This window comes from Lepisma saccharinum, chromosome 14, assembly GCF_977018435.1.
Source record: "Lepisma saccharinum chromosome 14, izLepSacc3.1, whole genome shotgun sequence".
Classification (NCBI taxonomy): Eukaryota; Metazoa; Arthropoda; class Insecta; order Zygentoma; family Lepismatidae; genus Lepisma; species Lepisma saccharinum.
The window spans coordinates 3,646,803-3,666,649 of record NC_139242.1 but is presented as its reverse complement, the minus strand read 5'-3'; the positions used below and the strand labels follow the sequence as shown (position 1 = coordinate 3,666,649).

General features: G+C 42.3%; 1 protein-coding gene across 1 annotated transcript; it reads left to right on the top strand.

Annotated features, from left to right (window-relative positions):
• Positions 1-14,517: 14,517 nt before the first annotated feature.
• On the top strand, positions 14,518-14,919 carry LOC145998640 (uncharacterized). Its single transcript, XM_083135107.1, has one exon. It carries the CDS (start codon positions 14,518-14,520, stop codon positions 14,917-14,919), a length of 402 nt encoding a protein of 133 aa, XP_082991233.1.
• Positions 14,920-19,847: the final 4,928 nt, after the last annotated feature.

Genomic DNA, 19,847 nt, shown 5'->3' with positions numbered 1-19,847 from the left:
AATTTTGATCATGACGGATGCCTTGTACCAAAACAACGACGCCTCGCAGAATAGGGTCAAATCCAGCAGCGGCGAGAAGTACAGAAATCTCATCAAGCCGATATGGAACCAGGTGAAAACAGGCAGCGGCGTCAAACTCTACAACACCCTGCCCAAAGAGTTTGTGTGGGTGGACGACGTGCGCAAGCTCATAGACAGGTTGTTGGTTATTGCAGGAGAGGAGAATGCAGGCAATCGTAATTTCTACAACGAGAAGGTAGGAATTGTGGACATGATCAGCACAAAATTTTCCAACTTCATCGTGAACGACGACAAGGGCATAGGTTACCTCATTAAAATTATCAACACGCTGCCTCCGAGATTCTGGAACGTGGCCGAAGGAAAGGGACTCGTGAACGACATCATCAACAAGTTACCTTTCGAGATGCATTTACCCGGCTACCAGTACTGCGGACCGGGTACCAAACTCGAGAAAAGATTGAAGAGAGGAGACAAGGGTGTGAATCCGTTGGACTCCGCATGCAAAGATCACGACATCGCTTACAACACCACTCGCACCGATCTGGGCGCACGTCACGAAGCAGACAGAAAGTTAGAGCACGCAGCTTTCGAAAGATTCGTCAGCAGAGACGCTTCGCTGGGAGAAAGAGTTGCAGCACTGGGCACCACCATCGCCATGAACACGAAACAAAAATTTGGATGGGGTGTATAAATAAATAACATACAGTAAAAAAAAATAATAACAACATGTCTTGCATAACCGATTTGCCGCACGAACTGCTATGTAAAATATTCAAACACGCTTGCGAGGATGTAGGGAAACTTTTACACGTAGCAAAAACAACTCCGAAATTTCGTATCCCTTGTGAAATGCTTATCAAGGACCATCTTCGGGAGATCAGTGGAATGAGGAGCGGTGATCTTGACACTCTTCTTTCGGTTGCGGGGGAAAAATTAAACGATAGGTTAGACGAACTGCACGAGACGAGACAGGGGAGAAGACGATATACTGATGATTGGTGTAAGTCCAAACAGGAAACTGAAGAAATCATCACGCACATCATTGCGTTTTCCGAAGCACGAACTTTCTTCCTCTAACGCACACACACAAAAAAAATCTTCGATACAAATCGTGAAAAAAAATATATATATAAATAACACACATCGTGAAAAAAATCTTCGGTATATATAAATAACACACATCGTGAAAAAAAAAACTAAATTTCTCTAACACACACACTGAAAATTTCTCTTCGATATGACAACTGAAAAAATGAGTGACCTCCAAGCATTAAAACAAATGCTAAATTTGTCAGTAGAGTATGTAAAAATTCGGGAATTGGAAGTGGACAAACCTTACACGATAACTTCCGGTTCAATTGTTTCTACCCAGTATGGTCCCAAGGCGCGTCTGTTGCTCAACGCACAATACAGTCTATTTTTACCAGATCGATACGCTGACATGTTATCCAACGAGAAGCTAGCTATTTTAATCGAGAACAAAACTCGAATCGTGTACAAGGGTACAAAAGAACTTCTTGGTAAAAAAACAAAGCACGTAATAGAATTTGTGTAACGACTCTGCGCGAGTATATCCTTGAAAAAAATTACACGGAACAAAAAAATCTCAGAATATTTATATATAAATAACATACCAAAAAAAATTACACAAAACAAAAAATCTCAAAACATATATATAAATAACATATCGTGAAGATAACATATAGAGCATCAACATGAAGCCCAAAGGTGTCGTGTACCAGATACCATAATCCAATCTGAAAAATCTAGGTGCCCTCGATGGGTTACTCACCAAGAAACAACGTGAGAAGAAACGTTCTTGCTTGACGAAAGGACACGGAATGAAATTACTTCTCAGCACACCTCAATTGAAACGCTTGCAGCGTTCGCGGAAACAGCAAAAGATTGGAGGTTTCATATTCAGCATCCCAGCCATCCTGGCAGCATTGGGGGCCGTTGGAAGTTTGGCCGGCGGTAGCGCCGCCATCGCGAAAACCGTCATCGACTCGAAGAAGAACAAGGCAGAATTGGAAGAACAGAAACGTCACAACCTGGTTATGGAGAAGAAGGGGAAAGGTATAACCAAAAAACAAAAAAGCAACCTCGATGCTTTGAAGAAATATAAAAAAAAGAAGAAGCCCTGTCCAACTTCGATATTGAATCTCTGATCGAACTGTTGGGAATAAAGAACTTCAGGGGTGTTTTCATGTCCGATTCTCTACCCTCTGCTGTGAAGAAAAAGGAGTATGGGGTGGTCAACCTGGACAGTTACAAAAATCCTGGTACACATTGGATATGCTACCTCAAAATTGACGATAACAATGCATTTGTTTTCGATTCGTTCGGTGGCACACCACCTGCCAGGTTGGTGAAGTATCTCGGTGTTGCCAACCTCTACTACAATGACAAACGCGTCCAGGGTTTCACCGATGTTAACTGCGGCCACCTATGCCTTTCCGTTCTCGCATACATGTCTAAAATAAATAACCCGTCGGTGGAACATTTTCAGAAAGCATTGTGGAACCTGAAACACGATGGGCGTGTTCCATCTCACGAGCGAATCTTCGATCCTGAAACTCGCGCTGCACGACGACATCGTCTATCCTAAATCCGTAGCTCTGCGTGCATTCTACAGCATGTACCTCATACCTAACGTCACGCAGCACAATAATAAAATTAGTGTCGGAAACGAACACATCGTCGTCACGCCTGGCCAATACAATCTTTCCACTTTGCAAGCTCAGTTACCCAAAGGCACGTACCTTTCTCAAAATTCGGTCACGCACAGAGTGGAAATCGTGTCGGCGACGGAGACCGTGGACCTGGGCACCATGGGAGAACTTTTAGGTTTCGAGAACGACACCAAACTCGAAGCTGGCATCAAACATACGGCAACCAACATTCCTAAATTTCTAGCCATAGAAACTCTAAACGTTCACTGCAACGTGGCGGAAGGCATGATCACGAAATCCTCGGACGGATTGTTAGGAAGTCACAAGCAGACAGGAATCATAGCCACATTCAAACCCAGTTCCGAATTCATGGAACCGATCATCTACACACCCTCTTCGCCGATCTATTTTCCAGTATGCCGCAACCGCATAGACGACATAGAGTTGGTGGTGACAAACGAGAAAGGAGACGTGGTGGATTTCGCAGGTGCAACGACCACTGCCATCGTGGAGATCAACGTATAATAAATAACACGCATAGTAAAAATGGAGCAAATCGAAAGTTACGAATTGCAATCTTTCCCTCCCAACCGTCGCACGTTCGCCAATCTCAACGAAGCGAACAGGGAGATCGAATACGACGTGGACGTAGGCGACGGGTTTGTTCATCCTCACAGAGCGGACCTCTATCTTCAATTCGACGTGGTGAAGAAGGAAAGCGAAGACGCGTTTCCCGCAACAGCAAATTTGATACTCGTGGACAACTTCGTGCCTCACCTGTTCTCGCAGGTGGAGGTGAGGAAACACAACACCGTCATAGACAGAATAGACTATCCAGGCATCACGTCGACGGCAGTGGGAACATTGAAATTATCCAAAACTGACGCAGCATACTACCAGGCGGGAGGATTCGAAGCGGGGACCAAAATATCAACGAGAAGTCACACAGTGCTCTTTCCCATGCGTCTGCTGCCGGGATTCTTCTCGGACTACAAAGAGATCATGTGGAAGGGGGGATTGCGCGTCACGTTTCGAAGAGCAGCCAACGACAACGACGCACTGATGCGATACACCAACTTGAACGCCGACGGCACGCCGATAGCCAACACATTACCCGAAGCGGCCAAGTGCGTCATCCGAAGCATGGAATTGAGAATGCCAATCGTGGAATACGAGACGAACTACGCCCTCAAGTACAAAGCGGAGATCTTGAAGAATCCGCAGGTGCCGATTCACTTTCACGGTTACCAGTGCGTGCAGAAGATGGCATCGGGAAGTCACATGGAATTCGACGTGACAACTCAGTTCAACAACATACAGTTCGACATGCCAGATTTCGTCGTGGTACTCTTTCAGACCGGGCGCGATAACAACCAGGAAAAAAATTCCAGCAAATTCGACAACTGCAAGATCAAGAATGTTTATCTGAAGAATGGAAGAAACGAAGTGTTCCCGCGCGAGAATTACAACCTCGACATGACCAAAAACGATTACCTAAAACTTTACGAAGCTTACACCTCTTTCAAACGTGTGACCGAGGGAAACGTGGACATGTACTACACGCCCAGCGAATTCATAACCCACAGACCCATGTCCGTCATCAATACCACAAAGAGGAAGCAGGTGGTGGTCAACGATCGCACCAACATCAAGGTCGTCTGCGAGTTCCACGACGCGCTGCCCGAGGACACCGTATGCAGTGTGATCCTGGTCGCCGAGAAATCCTTCGTCCACGACGTGAAGAACGAGAGGGTCACAGAGCAGTTTTAACAAGTTTTTTAATATTTTTTCTTGCACAATAAGAAATTTTTGTACTAGCACAATCAGTTTCAATGGCACAATACGAAAATTTCACTAGTTCAAGATCAGTTACAATATCAATTTCATCAGTTATCAGTTACAATATTTTTTTTTCATCACTATAGCACGAGACAATCAGAAAATGTGCACAAAAAAATTGTTGTTATTTTTTTTACACGAGAAAATTAACAATAAAATTTTTTTATCGTTTCAGATGCTGTCGAACATCAAAAACACATACACATACACACACACTAAAAAATAAGCATGCAACTTTATTTGTAACACACACACATACATTCTCCATCTTCATCAAGAAAATATTATAATAAACATAATTATTTTTATCTATATCTCACAATAAAACTCTATATCCAAAAATATTACAACATCAAAATAACACTAGAGTCGTTAGTACACATTGCATGCATTACGGAGGTCCTCTGTAGGGTTTCATGGAAGTTTGGGGGGGGGGGGGGGAAACACGTGAAACTCTACAGAGGTGCGGCTATCTAGAACCGCAGCCATTAGAACCTTTTTGGGTTGGGCACCACGCACCCTGGCGGGTTAGGGGTCAGGAATCTTAAAAAAATAAAAAAAATTATTTGTTTGTTTGCTTGAGTCACAATACGGAAATAATAAAAGGCGCGCGCGCGCGTGTGTGGCACATCGTTCCCGAGAGAGGTTTACAAAAGCCGTGTCCGGATTGGCAAGCGCTCCATCCCGTTCTCCCCCCGTTGCTCTCGCGTGCACTCGAAGTCGCGTCCAAGTCGTCCGAATCTGCATGTCCCCTTGTAGTACGGCTGTCACTTTTCCCGCCAGGTGTCAGCCCGAACTTCACCCACCGCGCTCTGGGGCGCAAACAAACATGACAATGATTTCCACCTAACTACTCACATTAAAAATATAACACGCTATTTCATTATTTATGTTTTCTGCATTCAGTATTATCGATAAAATATTAAAATATAACTGAGTTTTACATCCTCTAATCAGTAAATGTTGTCTGTACAAAGTGAAAGTTAGAATATGGCTGCCAAGCGCAGCGTCACAGCGAGTTCAAGCGTGCATCTGTCGCGCCTCTCTGCTCTTCCCTCCGACTCCACGTCTACCGCAAATTCGGACAACAGAGATTGGCTGAGTCCCGGATGGAACAGCGCTCTAGGTGACATCTGCTGCTGATTCGGACGCAACCCTGGCCACTTCTATTAGTCAGTGTTGCCAACTCCCATTTGTAGGTTAGCTTCGCCTGTAAAATATCACATGATGAAATATTCTTCAGGTAAGTTGGCAACATTGAACCGCAATTGATGTTACCAGTGTTGTCAACTTCTATTTGTAGGTTAGCTTCGCCTGTAAAATATCACATGGTGAAATATTCTTCAGGTGAGTTGGCAACATTGAATCGCAATTGATGTTACCAGTGTTGTCAACTTCTATTTATAGGTTAGCTTCGCCTGTAAAATATCACATGGTGAAATATTCTTGAGGTGAGTTGGCAACACTGGCAACATCAATTGATGGCACTCAACCCGTGCACCTCCACTAGTCAGTGTTGCCAACTCCCATTTGTAGGTTATCTTTGCTTGTAAAATATCATATGGTGAAATATTCTTGGGGTGAGTTGGCAACACTGATCGCCAATTGATGGCGCTCAACTGAGCTGATTACACTAATCAGTGTTGCTAACTCCCATTCGTAGGTTAGCTTCGCTTGTAAAATATCACATGGTGAAATATTCTTGAGGCGAGTTGGCAACACTGAACGCCAATTGATGTTGCAGAACCCGTGCACCTCCACTAATCAGTGTTGCCAACTCCCATTTGTAGGTTAGCTTCGCTTGTAAAATATCACATGGTGAAATATTCTTGGGGTGAGTTGGCAACACTGCGAGAAAGCCTCAAGCGTTGCCAGCTCCTTGCTTGAGGTTAGGTTATACCCAAAAACAAAAACCTTGGTGATTTTTTCGAGTGAGGAGTTGGCAACACTGCGAGCGCCATTTTCGGTTGGTGAACTCTCTTTCCCCCACTACTCTGTAAGTTAGCTTCGCCTGTAAAATATCACATGGTAAAATATTCTTGAGGTGAGTTGGCAACACTGAATCGCAATTGATGTTGCCAGTGTTGCCAACTCCCATTTGTAGGTTAGCTTCGCCTGTAAAATATCACATGGTGAAATATTCTTGGGGTGAGCTGGCAACACTGCGAGAAAATGAGGCTCATGCCTTACGAGAGAAATCCATTAAGGCAAGCCTCACCGAGCCTCATTTTCGGGCGTTGAACCGGTGCTCCTGTACTACTGTGGTGCATTATGAGAGACCGTGCCCTGAACTATGCATAACCAAATCAAGTAGGAAAAACGGGAAAATTTTCAACAATCAGTTAAAAGTGTCTCAGTAACAAACAATATTATGTGGTGGTTCTTGTTGAATTTGTTTTAATTCCACTTTTTAAGTACCACAAAAAGGCTAATTTGGATTGGGCCACAGTTTAAAGTGGGAACTGGCTACGCCTCGACCGAGTATCGAACCCTTTGATTACAAGTTAACGACGTTACGTATTATGTGTGTTATAATAAGCCGAAATGGAAAATTGACCCGTCGTTTGCCTATCACGAAAAGTCACGCAACTGTCCCCCTTCCTATGGTTTAGCTGTTTGACTGTGCATTCTGGCGAATGTCAGTGAGAGAAGGATACGCTTAAACTAATATATTTGTAAAACATTACTCACATTATTCACAGTTTAGAAGTATATAAGATCATCACGGTTAACCCAATACAAAGAAAATTGCCATAAAATTACTTAGTATAAATAGAAGTAATACTTAATTTGTCTAAAGTTGCATTATTTTCATAAAGCTTATCCCTTTTGCGTTGATTCCCAATTTAGTTAAAAAAAACAAAAAAACGAACGCACGTTCACCCCCCATATATATTTAGTTTTGAGTTTGTATTTTAAGGCCACTTTATGCATAGATAAGCTAATCGGAACTGGACCCACAGAAGTGCAGAAATGCAGGACGTTGTCTGATTGCAATATAAATACAACTTGTAAGAAACGTGATACTTATTACGGCTGCTGGAAATATCAATACAGCAGACCCCCAAGTATTGGCATCAAACAAATATGTTCTGCATCTTCGATGTGACCTGTATTTCGATACACCGAAACCTGGTATCTAAAATCCATAACTGGCTGTCCTACGCATTTTATTCTGGGATTGACACTTCCAAGGCACAGTCAACGGCAAAGATAATGGTAGGAAAATTGCCCAACGCTATTTTCATTACATTTTCATTCTATTGTACATCCTATGTTGTTTTTAGGAGTAAACTACGTTAGTTCGAAGCGGGCAATGGCCTCTGCTTATTGATGTCATTATTTCAATTTATTATTATCACACTGTGTAATACAGACTGAATGAAAATGGTGATGGATAGTGGCGGCAATTGGGCGCCAAAACTGGGGTGCAAGGTGCCAAAACTGCTGTGCAAGGTGCCAAAATGGGGGGGGGAGGTGGCAAGGACAGTTTAGTTTCCCTTTGTATATAAGCTTTAACATAAAAGTTGCAAAAAAAGGGAGGAAGTGCCCCCCTTGGCACCTCTGGCGATGGACAATTCGTCGTTACCAGGATTTCTGAATAATAGAGCTGTCCTATGTTTTCTTGATGTTTTGTGCATAATAGGTTAGACGAACCAGGTGATTTAAATTGACTTGAGCTTTTATTATAAATCAACTTTGTGTAGAAATAGGCTAGTCATGGTGGACCTACAGTTTAAAGTTGAATCATAACACTATGTGTCTCCATCGAACACAGGACATCTTTATTACAAGACAACGAAGTTGCCACTACACCATCGGGGAGAGCCTCTAAAGACACACCAGCCAAATTATAATCGAGAACTCCAAATTACTTAGGGACAAATAAAAAAAAAAAAAATAGTACACTAACCCGAAAATGTAATACTAGTATGTTCCTTTCTTTAACACGAAATTAGCATGACCTGCAGACTACATGAGTGTTTCCAAAGACCAAAGATATGTTGCTTATACTCTCTCCTTCACAACAAACTTCAACTAAGAATTAAAACACGAGTGTTTCTCTTCCTCATATTCTGGTGAACCTGATTAACAAAAATGTCAGATCTAAATTTTACTTCCAGTCCGTCTTTATTTACGTGCAGCGCGCAAGGGTAACGTTTCAGGTTTCGAATCCCAGAAAAGAATGCTTTGTACTTGTCTTTCTTGCATCATGACAAGCTGTACAGTCACGAACAGTTCTTTGTTGTAACGATTTCATTGACTTTCAATTGGACAATTACAAACCAGTAGTGTCAGTGACTGTACTAACGTCCCAATTCGATATTTCAACGGCAGAGTGTTTCTACTGCTTGCGCAAGTGGGTGTTATCTGCTGCCGTAATCTACAGTCGTTCCCCTTCTCCCACTGGTTTGGCTGCAAGAGTAGTGCGTAAGAATTATTTTGACTGGTATCTAATTTTCGCTGCGGGCTACAAGCAAGGTGTAACATGATTGATTGATTTAGTTTATTTTACTTCGCGTTTTGTGCCTCTTGGCTAATTTGCGAAGATGGGGATGAGTGATGAAATGATGAAATTGATGAATGGACATTTACAAACAACCAAACCCGATCGGGATTCGAACCCGGGACCCTTGGCGTCGCAGCGCGATGTGCTAACCACTCGGTCACAGGGTCGGGCAACAAGGTGTAACAAAATTATACCTAATGCCACATATAACATGACGATTATTATTAGAGATTAATTATGATTGCCCTTTTGCGGAGTGAAATACTTTTCTCTTTCGCAATAACTAACAACAACGGGATAGCAAAGTTAGGAACTATGAATTAACGTAATGAATAACAGCGTTGGTTTTTCTGTGACAGTTTACTTAGGAAACTCACCTGTGGTCGAACGTTTCATTCCCAGTTTTTCTAAATGTAATATTATTATTTTATTATTTTTCTAAATCTTGTATTTACAACGACAATCAAAGAAAAGTAAAAATACCTTATTTGAAATTGTTAATCCCCCGAGACAAAGGTAGACTGAGTTCGGAATGCAAAAGTTAACCTTCGTACTTGGTTCTTGGAAAGAACCTGCATAGTATTAATATTACGAATGGTTTGTCCAATGAATGAGTAATAATTGCAACAGACAGGCGGAGCAAGGGACGAAAATCCCGTGGATAGAACGAAATTACTATTTACATTGGGAACCATCAAAACATGATTTGCTTACCTAAACACTACTGCATACTCAGCCCAAAGCTTGACAAATTAAAAGAAATAACGAGCAAATGTAGAATGAAATGTATTAAGAAACAGTTATTGGTCCATCATTCCCAGCTGAGTTTTATCTTTAGACATCTCTCATAAGTGACTTATCAAAAGTTTCATCTGTCCATGATTTTGCAAAACTCTACCTTTCCAATTCCACCTTCCTCTTAAGAGGTATACCTTGTTCGATACCCGGTGGAGGCACATAGTGGTTCGGATCTCATTTTAAAACGTTAGGTCCAGTCCCATTTAGCCTACCTGTGCATAAAAATGGACTTAAAACTATCCGTAAAAAATCCAGAGATATACCGACCTCCGTACGAAGTGGTTAGCACAGAGTTTACGACGCCAGTGGTAACGGGTTCGCATCTCTGCTGGGCATGGCTGTTCTTTGCGAATGTTGCTGCATCCACTCCGTAATTTCATCCTATCATCACTCATCCTCATCGTCGCGATTAGACACACTCTGTAGGCGACGCTAAATAACAAAATAAAATTTTTCCAGGGGCCCGCAAGCACGAACAATATATACATACATTGAAGAAACGGAATAGCAGAAAGGTTTTGACATTTCCTTTCACATACTTCTGTATTTTACATTGAAGGGGCCTTAAGTGATGGTTGCCATGGGCCCAAAATATGTAGATCCGTCACTGGCAGTCATTTGTTTTCTCCTCTCTCTTCCGCATTCACCCGAGTACCGCCGTGTTGCCAGTTTCCTTCACGCCTTCGTTATCAAAAGCTTCAACAACGATAAATATTACATCTTGACTTTCGATGTGTGACGTTCATAATGATAATGCTTAGCAGTGAATAAAGGTGACGACCATCTGTTGAAGAATGCTGAACATTTTGGCAACGCAGGGGCAGGATCACATGGTAAAGAGCTCATTGCGTCACCACTCTCCGACCGCTCCCTTACTGTTGAAAATTAAATAACAGGGCCAGTGGATTTTTTCTCATCTTGGTCAAGCTTAAACATCAAATTCATTCTCTCTATTTTTCTTAGCTGAAGTTCGACTTTCAATCATTCTTCGGCTAATTCCGTCCTTTGATGCTGATACGTTTTCACCTTTCAAGTAAATGCAGGATTGATTGATTTGGTGTTTGAATAGCACTTTCTGCTAATCGGGACTGGACCTACAGTTTAAAGTGGGATCTAAACCACTGTGTGCCTCCACCGGGTATCGAACCCGGGACCTCTCATTACAAGGCGACGACGCTACAACTGCGCCATGGGGGAGACCCAAGTAAATGCAGGAAAAATCATGCCTTGTGTAAGAAATAAGAAGCTAAGAGGATGAAAAACGTTTCTGCTCTGTCACTTTGCCTTCCTGCAAGAAAGCGATAAGAACTGCGTGCTTTTTTTCCTTTCGCCAAACTACATTGTACATGCAGTACAAGAAGACCTGTGTCCGGTGGTTGACTGCGGACGGAATAGATAGTCAAAATGCTACAAAAGGAACGTTTGACCCATGTTTCAGGGCTGAATGACGGTGTTACGGAGTATCTTTGCGAAACTTTTCTTTGGTTTGTTCAAAAGATTTACTGGTAATTCATTACTTCAAAGATTACTGTAACTGTGTTTGCTTTATCAATATTATTTCCGTACTCAACCCACGATTTTCAAAATGCTTTGAAGCAGTCGAACGGTTATTGCCTAACATATACGGCCAGCCCTATGTAGTTGTGGTAGTTTCTTCGGCCTGTAATCAAGGAGATCCGGGTTCGATACCCGGGGGAGACACACAGTGGTTCGGATACAACTTTAAACTGTAGGTCCAGTCCTGATTAGCCCATCTTAGCATAAAGTAAACTAAGAAATCAAGTTAGCGTGATAACAGATTTATTTACCGGTGGGAGCTCGAACATTTCTGGCTCTTGAAGCCAGTTGGGAAGCTACGTGAATTAGTGGGATCCGATCGAGAAAACCAGATAACAGCGGCAATGCGATTCGATGTTCTGATCACGTGTCAACCAATCAACAGGCGTTTGTTATTCAAGGACAGTTTCGCCACGGAGTTTATTCATTGTGACTGTTATATAGATGATTAATTTATAAGATGAGCGGGAAAATATTAAAGAATCAGTCTGTTATCCTAACCACTACGTCAGCTTGTATTGTGTTTCACGCTAAACAGAGCCGAATTCTGTCACTGGGTTATGATATGCCAGCTGGAAGTTATGGAACAGCTGCCTATCTACTCGTACAAGGGGTTTTAGAGCAACTTTCCTTTTAAGAAAACGTAAAATTTAGGAAAAAATTGCATGATCCAGGAGTGGTAAGAAATAACTCATAATCTCGTTATGATCACATCCCTTTACTACATTTATGGGCACGCCACTGAAAGGGTGGGAATATTACCCACAAACAGGAGCGGGGTGTAAGGGATGACTTTCCTTCAAGCGCCTAAATGACAACGTCTCCTTTAGGTATGACACGATGGACTCAAGGAAGGGGGGCGGGGGGTTGGTACTAGGATACCTAGGGCCACACAAAAATGAGAAGCTGAAGGAGCAGAAGTGAAGAAGACCATGGACTATTAAAATTTCTTAACGTTGTTATAATAGCAGAATAGAACATGTCAAATCCTTTTTCTTGCTAATTTCATGAACGAAGGAGTATCTAGCGCTTAAATAAGTTCTTACCATAAGTTCTGACCATATTTTCAAAGGTCACGTGATACAAACAATATGTACAATTTTATTGCTCGAATATAAACAATTGTTCCTCGAAATAAGAATGTAAACATTTTGAATGCCAACAATTAAAAGTCAAGTGGAGAGATATTGAAGGCTGAAATCAACATCCTTGTTTCTTGGTTCGCGTCCAGTGTGGCTATTGTTTTCCTTTAGTGCGTTTGCGGTATTTGTGTTATATGGCGAAATATATATTGAAAGTGGCAGTTTTAAAGGACAACGAAGTTTAATGAATATTTTTAATCAGATGTATCGATATTTTAAACTATACAAGTGCTATTAGTACAGAGTGTGCATTTTGCAGACAAACGGGGCTTCGGCGTCTAGACTCACACTCAGTCTGTGTGTTGCTAACCGCCCATGCGTATTCGTCATTGCCTGGCTTCAATTTCACCCTAATCTTCGCGTGACCAAAAGAGACAGAAGCGAGATGTAAACTAATAAAATCAATAAGTAGATAACAGCAGCAAATGTTGTGTCTTCATGCAAATGTCGCATATAATGTGAAGGCTAGGATGAATGATGAAACAGGCTGTTGGAACAAACACAACTTCATGTCCAGGTTTTTTAACCGGGATGCGAACCTAGGACACCGTGTGTTTTGTGGCACGCTACGCTAACAATTCAGCCACAGAGCCGGCTTGCGGGAGTGATTTCCGAGACGTAAACGATATAACTGGGAAGATGAAAAGAGACTGTTGCATTGGCGTCTTCAAGTCTGCACGGAGCAGTTCACCACATCAGTTGCAAAACCTTAACTTGATTTTGCTGTTTCATGCGTGATATTATTTATTCCCATATTTTCGGTCATTGTATTTCTGTATAATCAAGGGGTCTCGGGTTCGATACCCGGTGGAGGCACTAGTGGTTCGGATCCCAATTTAAACTGTAGGTCCAGTCCCGATTAATCTGACTGTGAATAAAGTGGACTTAAAACACCAAGTCAATTAATTGTGTTTCTGTAGTCTAACTTTGAGATATGCATGCGAAAAGAAATGTTAATTCCACGATGGTGGATTAAGGGTGTATGCTTTGTTAACTGACTAGCAATTACAATTATGGAAAATTAAATCTTTGTAGGTAGGCTCACCTAAAGACTACTGGTAAAATGTTTTACTTTTATGTAGGACTGCTGAATTCACCGCATTATTCCTACAAGGAAGGGAAACTATGCCTTCAAAATGTAAATACTTTTATCCAAAACCCGATTAGCCTTCCTGTGCATAAAGTGGACTTGAAACAAAAAATAATCAATCAATCTTATCCAAAACGCTAGTAAAAAAAAGTAAAAAAAGAGGGTGGGAAAAGTTGTTTTCAGCACTCTGTCGCTGTCCTCAATATTTCGGCATCCATGTCTTACTTGAGAAGCACGGACTTGAACTTTCCTACAGTATAAACGAAATATTACGTGCAACCCTCCCCCACTCCATCCGCCAAAAATTCTGCTGCTACCAGGGGGCTCTGGGTTCTACTCTAACTCCGCGCTTTTAATCCGAGGAGACGGGGTTCTTCACACATTGACTCACATCCTAGCCTTTCATGAAAATTCGCGCTTTTAGTAGGTCATTCCCAGTGAATAGAACTGCGGAGGTGTAGCTCGCGCACATTCAAACAATGTTTGTTAAAAAGAACTTACGAAGCTTGGTTCACGTCAAAATAGAGGCCTAGCAGTCTTTGTCGAATTGTATGACTCGTTCCCGTGTGTCTCCATATCGATGGCGGGGCAATCGTTTCACGGTTAAGCTCTCGCAATTAGTAATAAACTGCTCACAAAAAGTTTTGCATCACCCAAGAAATGATAGAAAGAACAATAGCAACATGTCCCACTGGGCCAGCTGTGAGAAAGCACACTGAGCTGTGCAAGATACCCATTCAACCCCGCATAACTCGCTCTTCAGACGACAGCCACGACCAGCTGAGCATATTTGTGTGTTCGAACATCTCAGTATTGTGGGTGGTAATGGTCAAGGCTATATCTCCCACTTACGTAGAGAGACTCAAGTAGTGAAGGTGCGTTGTAGACATGCCCAGGCGTACAATATCGCAGTTCGATCGGGCAAGGGTTATCGCCTTCGTGCAGAGTGGGATGTCACAACGGGCGGTAGCCGCGACGATGGGAATCGCACAGAGCGATGTCAGCAGAACATGGAGAAGGTACACAGACAGTGGGACAGTAGCAGATCGCCACCGTTCAGGTCGACCACGGGTAACAACAACAGCCCAGGACCGTTTGCTAGGAATCACAGCCCTGCGGCACAATACCAGGACCGCAAATGAGTTGCGAAATGACCTCCAACAAGCCTCAGGCGTACGTGTTTCGACCCAGACTGTTCGCAATAGACTGCGAGCAAGAGGCTTACGTTGCCGAAGACCCATGCGTCGGCAACCTCTAAGTGCAAACCAACAGCGTGATCGTTTCGTGTGAGCACGCGAACATGTGCATTGGGGACCTGCAGATTGGTCATGTGTACTCTTTACAGATGAATGTAGGCTTTGTCTGAGGCCTGATTCGAGACGTGTGAGAGTGTGGAGAGGCGTAGGACCGCGGGAGAGACTTCGTCATGTGCAACCTGTTCATCCATTCCAAGGAGGTGGCATTATGGTTTGGGCAGGGATTATGCATGGCCGCCGAACGCCCCTAATTGCAATTCAAGGGACACTGACAGGACCGCGTTACATCAGAGACATCCTACAAACAACTGTGGAACCATACCGTCGGAACATTGGTCCAACTCTTGTGTTCATGGATGATAATGCCCGGCCACATCGTGCAGGGGTGGTGCAAGATTATCTGCAGCAGACCCAAATTAACATAATGCCCTGGCCGCCAGGAAGCCCAGACATGAATTGTATCGAGCATGCTTGGGCCATGTTGAGGAATGCAGTGGCACACCGTCCTGTGCTCCCAGACTCTCCACGTGAGCTTCTTTTGGCAGCACAGGAGGAATGGGATCGTTTACCACAGGATGACCTTGATCATCTTATTGCGAGCATGCCCCGGCGTGTTGAAGACCTCATTGCAGCTCGAGGGGGACATACCGGTTGGTAAACATTCTGTCTGACATAACAAATAGGCAGATAGCATTGTTGTGCCATTTGTTTCCCTTTGCTACTTCAGCAATGTGTCATTTTTTCTTTTTTTTTGGATTAGTGTGAACTTTCTTTTTCATGCCATTCCCATGTTTTCCACGTTTTCTTCTTTCTTGTACTGATTGAGCAATTGTATGTTTATTTTCTTCCCAGGAATACAGTTTTTGTTGGTGATGCAAAACTTTTTGTGAGCAGTTTATTTTATCATTACTGCAAGAATTGTGCGTTACTTTTCCTTTCCTTCATGCTTACTTGAGAAATGTAGATTTATTTCAATTTCACTGGTTTTAATAGTTTTCACTTTGTTCTACAATACGTATATCCTATCAACATACGTATTTTGTATTTTTACCTGCTCAAATGATATAACTTGGTTCTCTAATATCTAGAGTTGAAGCACGGCCAATTTGTAGCCATTTTTATAACTTACTTAAAACTGTTATTCCGACGAAAATTATTTGTGTTATTGAAGTCGTGACTTTACAATTTTATGATCTGTAGGAATCGAAGATGAAAGAGGTACAAATTACATCACCTAGCCTATACCTTTTTTCGACTACATTTGAATTGTATTCTAGCTCAGGAGTAAAAGACAGAAGAGGAAAGGTGGCAGCGAAATTGTTGAATGAATGGGAATCTGGCCAAAGCGAAGAACCCTTGCAGCAATACCATATAATACATGATTGCAAGCATAAAACCATTGTTTTACAAAAGAACTACAGTTAAGACTGGAATAAGTTTGGTTTCTCTTATCCCTAGCTTCCCCTGGCGTACAAGAAATTAACATACCTGAGGGGGCCTCAGAGGCCCAGAAATTTTTTTCCTTTTTAACATTAAAATTAAAATTCATGGAACAATTTTTTAATGAATCATTTCTTCTTTTGTTGTTCATATAACTTATATAACAAATATAATAATTGCAAAATGACCATCATGTGAACCAATTATTACACGAGTCTCACACACATTTTATCATTCACTAGACCTCAAAATTACATGTTAATGTTGAATCAATGGTATTTCTTGTTTTCGTATGTGCTGTTCTCAAGTAATTATAATAGCTACATTAATTACCATAATTATCAACCAATTGTACACTGTTACAGGCACAAGTTTCATGGCGGAACATACTGATAGGCCCACAGCGTGAATTTTCCTCCTATGTACGTTACCTTCATCATTGTATGAGCAAAAGTAATTCAGAAATATTGGTAGGGACCATTACAACGTATTTTAATTTATTTTCATTTTTTAAATACAAATGTCCACAGTTGAGAATTTGGTTGGCCTGGAATCCCCCCCCCCCCGGGGTAAGCTAGTGCTAACAATATATCATTTTAATTAAGGGCGCGGGGGAGGGGCTGATTCCAAATAAATAATGGTTATGCACAATATAATGTAATCTAGTCAGTAGGGCGCCTGTCTGCCACACGGGAGTCCCTTGGATGATCTAAGGTCGAAATGTTTCCGCCGTTGTCCCCGCGTAAAGCGACTGGAGCTCATCCAGCCTCAAATAAATGGTGGGTAACTAGAGGTAAAACTCTGGGGTGTAAAGGCGACAGGAACGTAGTGCTGATCACATCACCTCCAAATTGGCCGTGATCGAAGAGTGTGTGAGGCCTTACACATCTTTTTAGATAGTCTGTTAATCTTTACGAGACTAAAACAAAATGAAGAAGAACTGCATTTAGAATGTAATCGTTATATGCGTACCTTCAGTCACTGCCACAAATACTGTAGGCGCAATGCCTATCAAGTGTGTTAAAAAAACACCCCGAAACGTTTGCCGAAATCGTGGCCATGACGGTGGGTGTGATTTCGCGCAATGAATATCATCCAGTGGAAATTGAACCACTGAGGCTCTAATGGGGATCGAACGCCAGACCGCCGCATCGTTACATGTGATACCGTTACCACTACGTGACTTGCGATAGTGGACAGCAGTCAGACTATTATCCCATCTTTCTTTGCAGTTCACGTTAATTGTGCAGCGAACTTGAATCAATTGGGGGTATTGCGTTCCCAACTATAACTGTCCCCCTGCACACGCCACTGATGCTTGGGTGTATACATTACTCTCGTTCACTTGGAAGTGAACCCGAAACTCGAGCTCTCACAGCAGATCCAGCACGCATGTCTGGGCGAAACAACTCCAGAGTCCAGATTCTTAGGCGCCAGTAAAAGATAGCGGTGGAGTCGTGCGAATTTCGTTGAAAGGAACGTTCATTTCTACACACGTGGCCAAAGTCCATTGTTACACTGGTTTTGTTGCGTTTTTACTGTTGTCAATATTTAGCTGCAGGATACATGAAAGGCGTGACAAAATTACGATTTATCTTTTGCAGAGTAAAAACAAATCTCTTTCGATAAAGTTAACAACAACGAGATAGGAAAATACTTAACAAGACATCAACAAAGTGAATAACAGCATTTGCTTTTCTTTACCTTTTGATGTATTACCAACGCAAATAGATGCCATTGTTTTTTTTTAAAAACTGCCGATACTGTGCGTAGATGCAGTGAGGACTTCTGCCACCAAAATGGCACGTTTGCTGTCTCTTCCAATTCTCTCTATACTCTGTCCCGGGTATCTATGGAGCAAGGTTGCGCAAGAAAGGGGAAGAGTGAGTAAGCGGAGCGCTGCTGGAAAGGGTGGTCGTTGTTCACTTTTACCACAAACCCGTTCCCTCGCACGCGTTCATTAGTCAGTCCTCCATATTGACTGATTGCGCAGAGACTTGCTTTCGTTCGGCCGCTGCAGAGAAACCTGGGGCAGAGCATATTTCCAAATTATTTCCTATTTGCCTCATTAGAGATACGAAACTGACATAGGAATTCCAACCCAGAATTTTTGGTGCTAAGATAATGAGTCCACCGAGATTTTACAATCCTAACGTCCTTTAACTTTTCCAAGCAATCATAGCTGAAAGATATAAAAAGGTTCGATTATAATTCTGTTAAAGTAGAAGCATTTTTCGTAAGTAACGAAAGCGCTTTGCTCATATTCGAATAGCACCGTTCAGTAAACAAACGATTCATTGATTGACTTTGTGTTTTAAGTACACTTTATGCACAGTGTGGCTAATCGGGACTAGACCTACAGTTGAAGGTGGAACCCGAAACACTATATTCCTATGTCTTCATCCGCTATCGAACCTGGGACCCCTTGATTACAAGGCGACGACGTTACCACTACACCAACGGGGAGGTCCCAGTTAACAAACGAAACACAATACGAGTGCAAGGAAGAGTAACAGTGTAAATAATGCTTTCTTTTCTTCTTCTTCTACCCGATATTAACACACTTTCAAACAACATCGCTAATTTTGGTTACTGTCAATACTTTCTTCTACAGATGAAGCAAATGAAAATTGATATGTGAGGGCATAGTCTTGCGCACGGGGGGTGCCAATGGTGCCTGACCACCCTGGAATGTGTTCTCAAAAAATAAAATATGTAGAAAGAACCACTACAATAATGAAAGTTATATTTCCCGTAATGCCTCCAAATTGGAATTTTAACAGTTTGGTCTTTCTCGAGTTCTAGCCAGATGGGAGAAGCGATTTGCAGCCAAAGCTGGAAACATCTGGAAACATCTCCCTTTCTCTCATTCTCTACCTTTACTAACCAGATATTGTTGAGAAGCATCGACATGGAGAAAAGGTATACAAAATTGATTTATGTACGAGAGGTGGTCAGAATTGCTGCAGCGTAGAGCTAGAATTTATGTTTGCATTCATTAATATTTACATCGCTTTTCAGCCACTATTGGCGACGACGAAGATGAATTATGAGTTACACTTACAAAGGTTGACTCATGCAGGCCGGAACTTAAAAATACTTGATTGATTTATTTAAATTATGGACACGTCAACACATTTAACACTCACTCTGGTCCCCCATTTCCCAGTTCTTCACTGCCTTCATTTGAAAATGTTGGTTTTCTTAAAATTTCGGAGTGGACCGTAGCCCCTTCAACCATCCCCCCTCGGCCTACGCCAGTGATTACGTACAGTCGAGGCAAATACTAGAACTGCCGTCGTCTGAAGACTCAAGTCTGTACACCCTAGTTAAAAACAGATGTTGCGAAGGGCAACTTAGCATGCAGGGCGCCAACACGCAACCGCAGAGGATTATACTGTCCGTGCATCTGGGCTCCAGATCCTCATTATTCTGCAGAATGCGGTCCAGGGTTTTACTGCGTGGAATTCGTACTCTTCACAAACGTCACGCCTTACACCTCACACAGGGAATAGAACCCGG

Coding starts and splice junctions, on each gene's coding strand:
- LOC145998640 (XM_083135107.1), top strand. CDS start 14,518: ATGCCCAGGCGTACAATATCGCAGTTCGATCGGGCAAGGGTTATCGCC.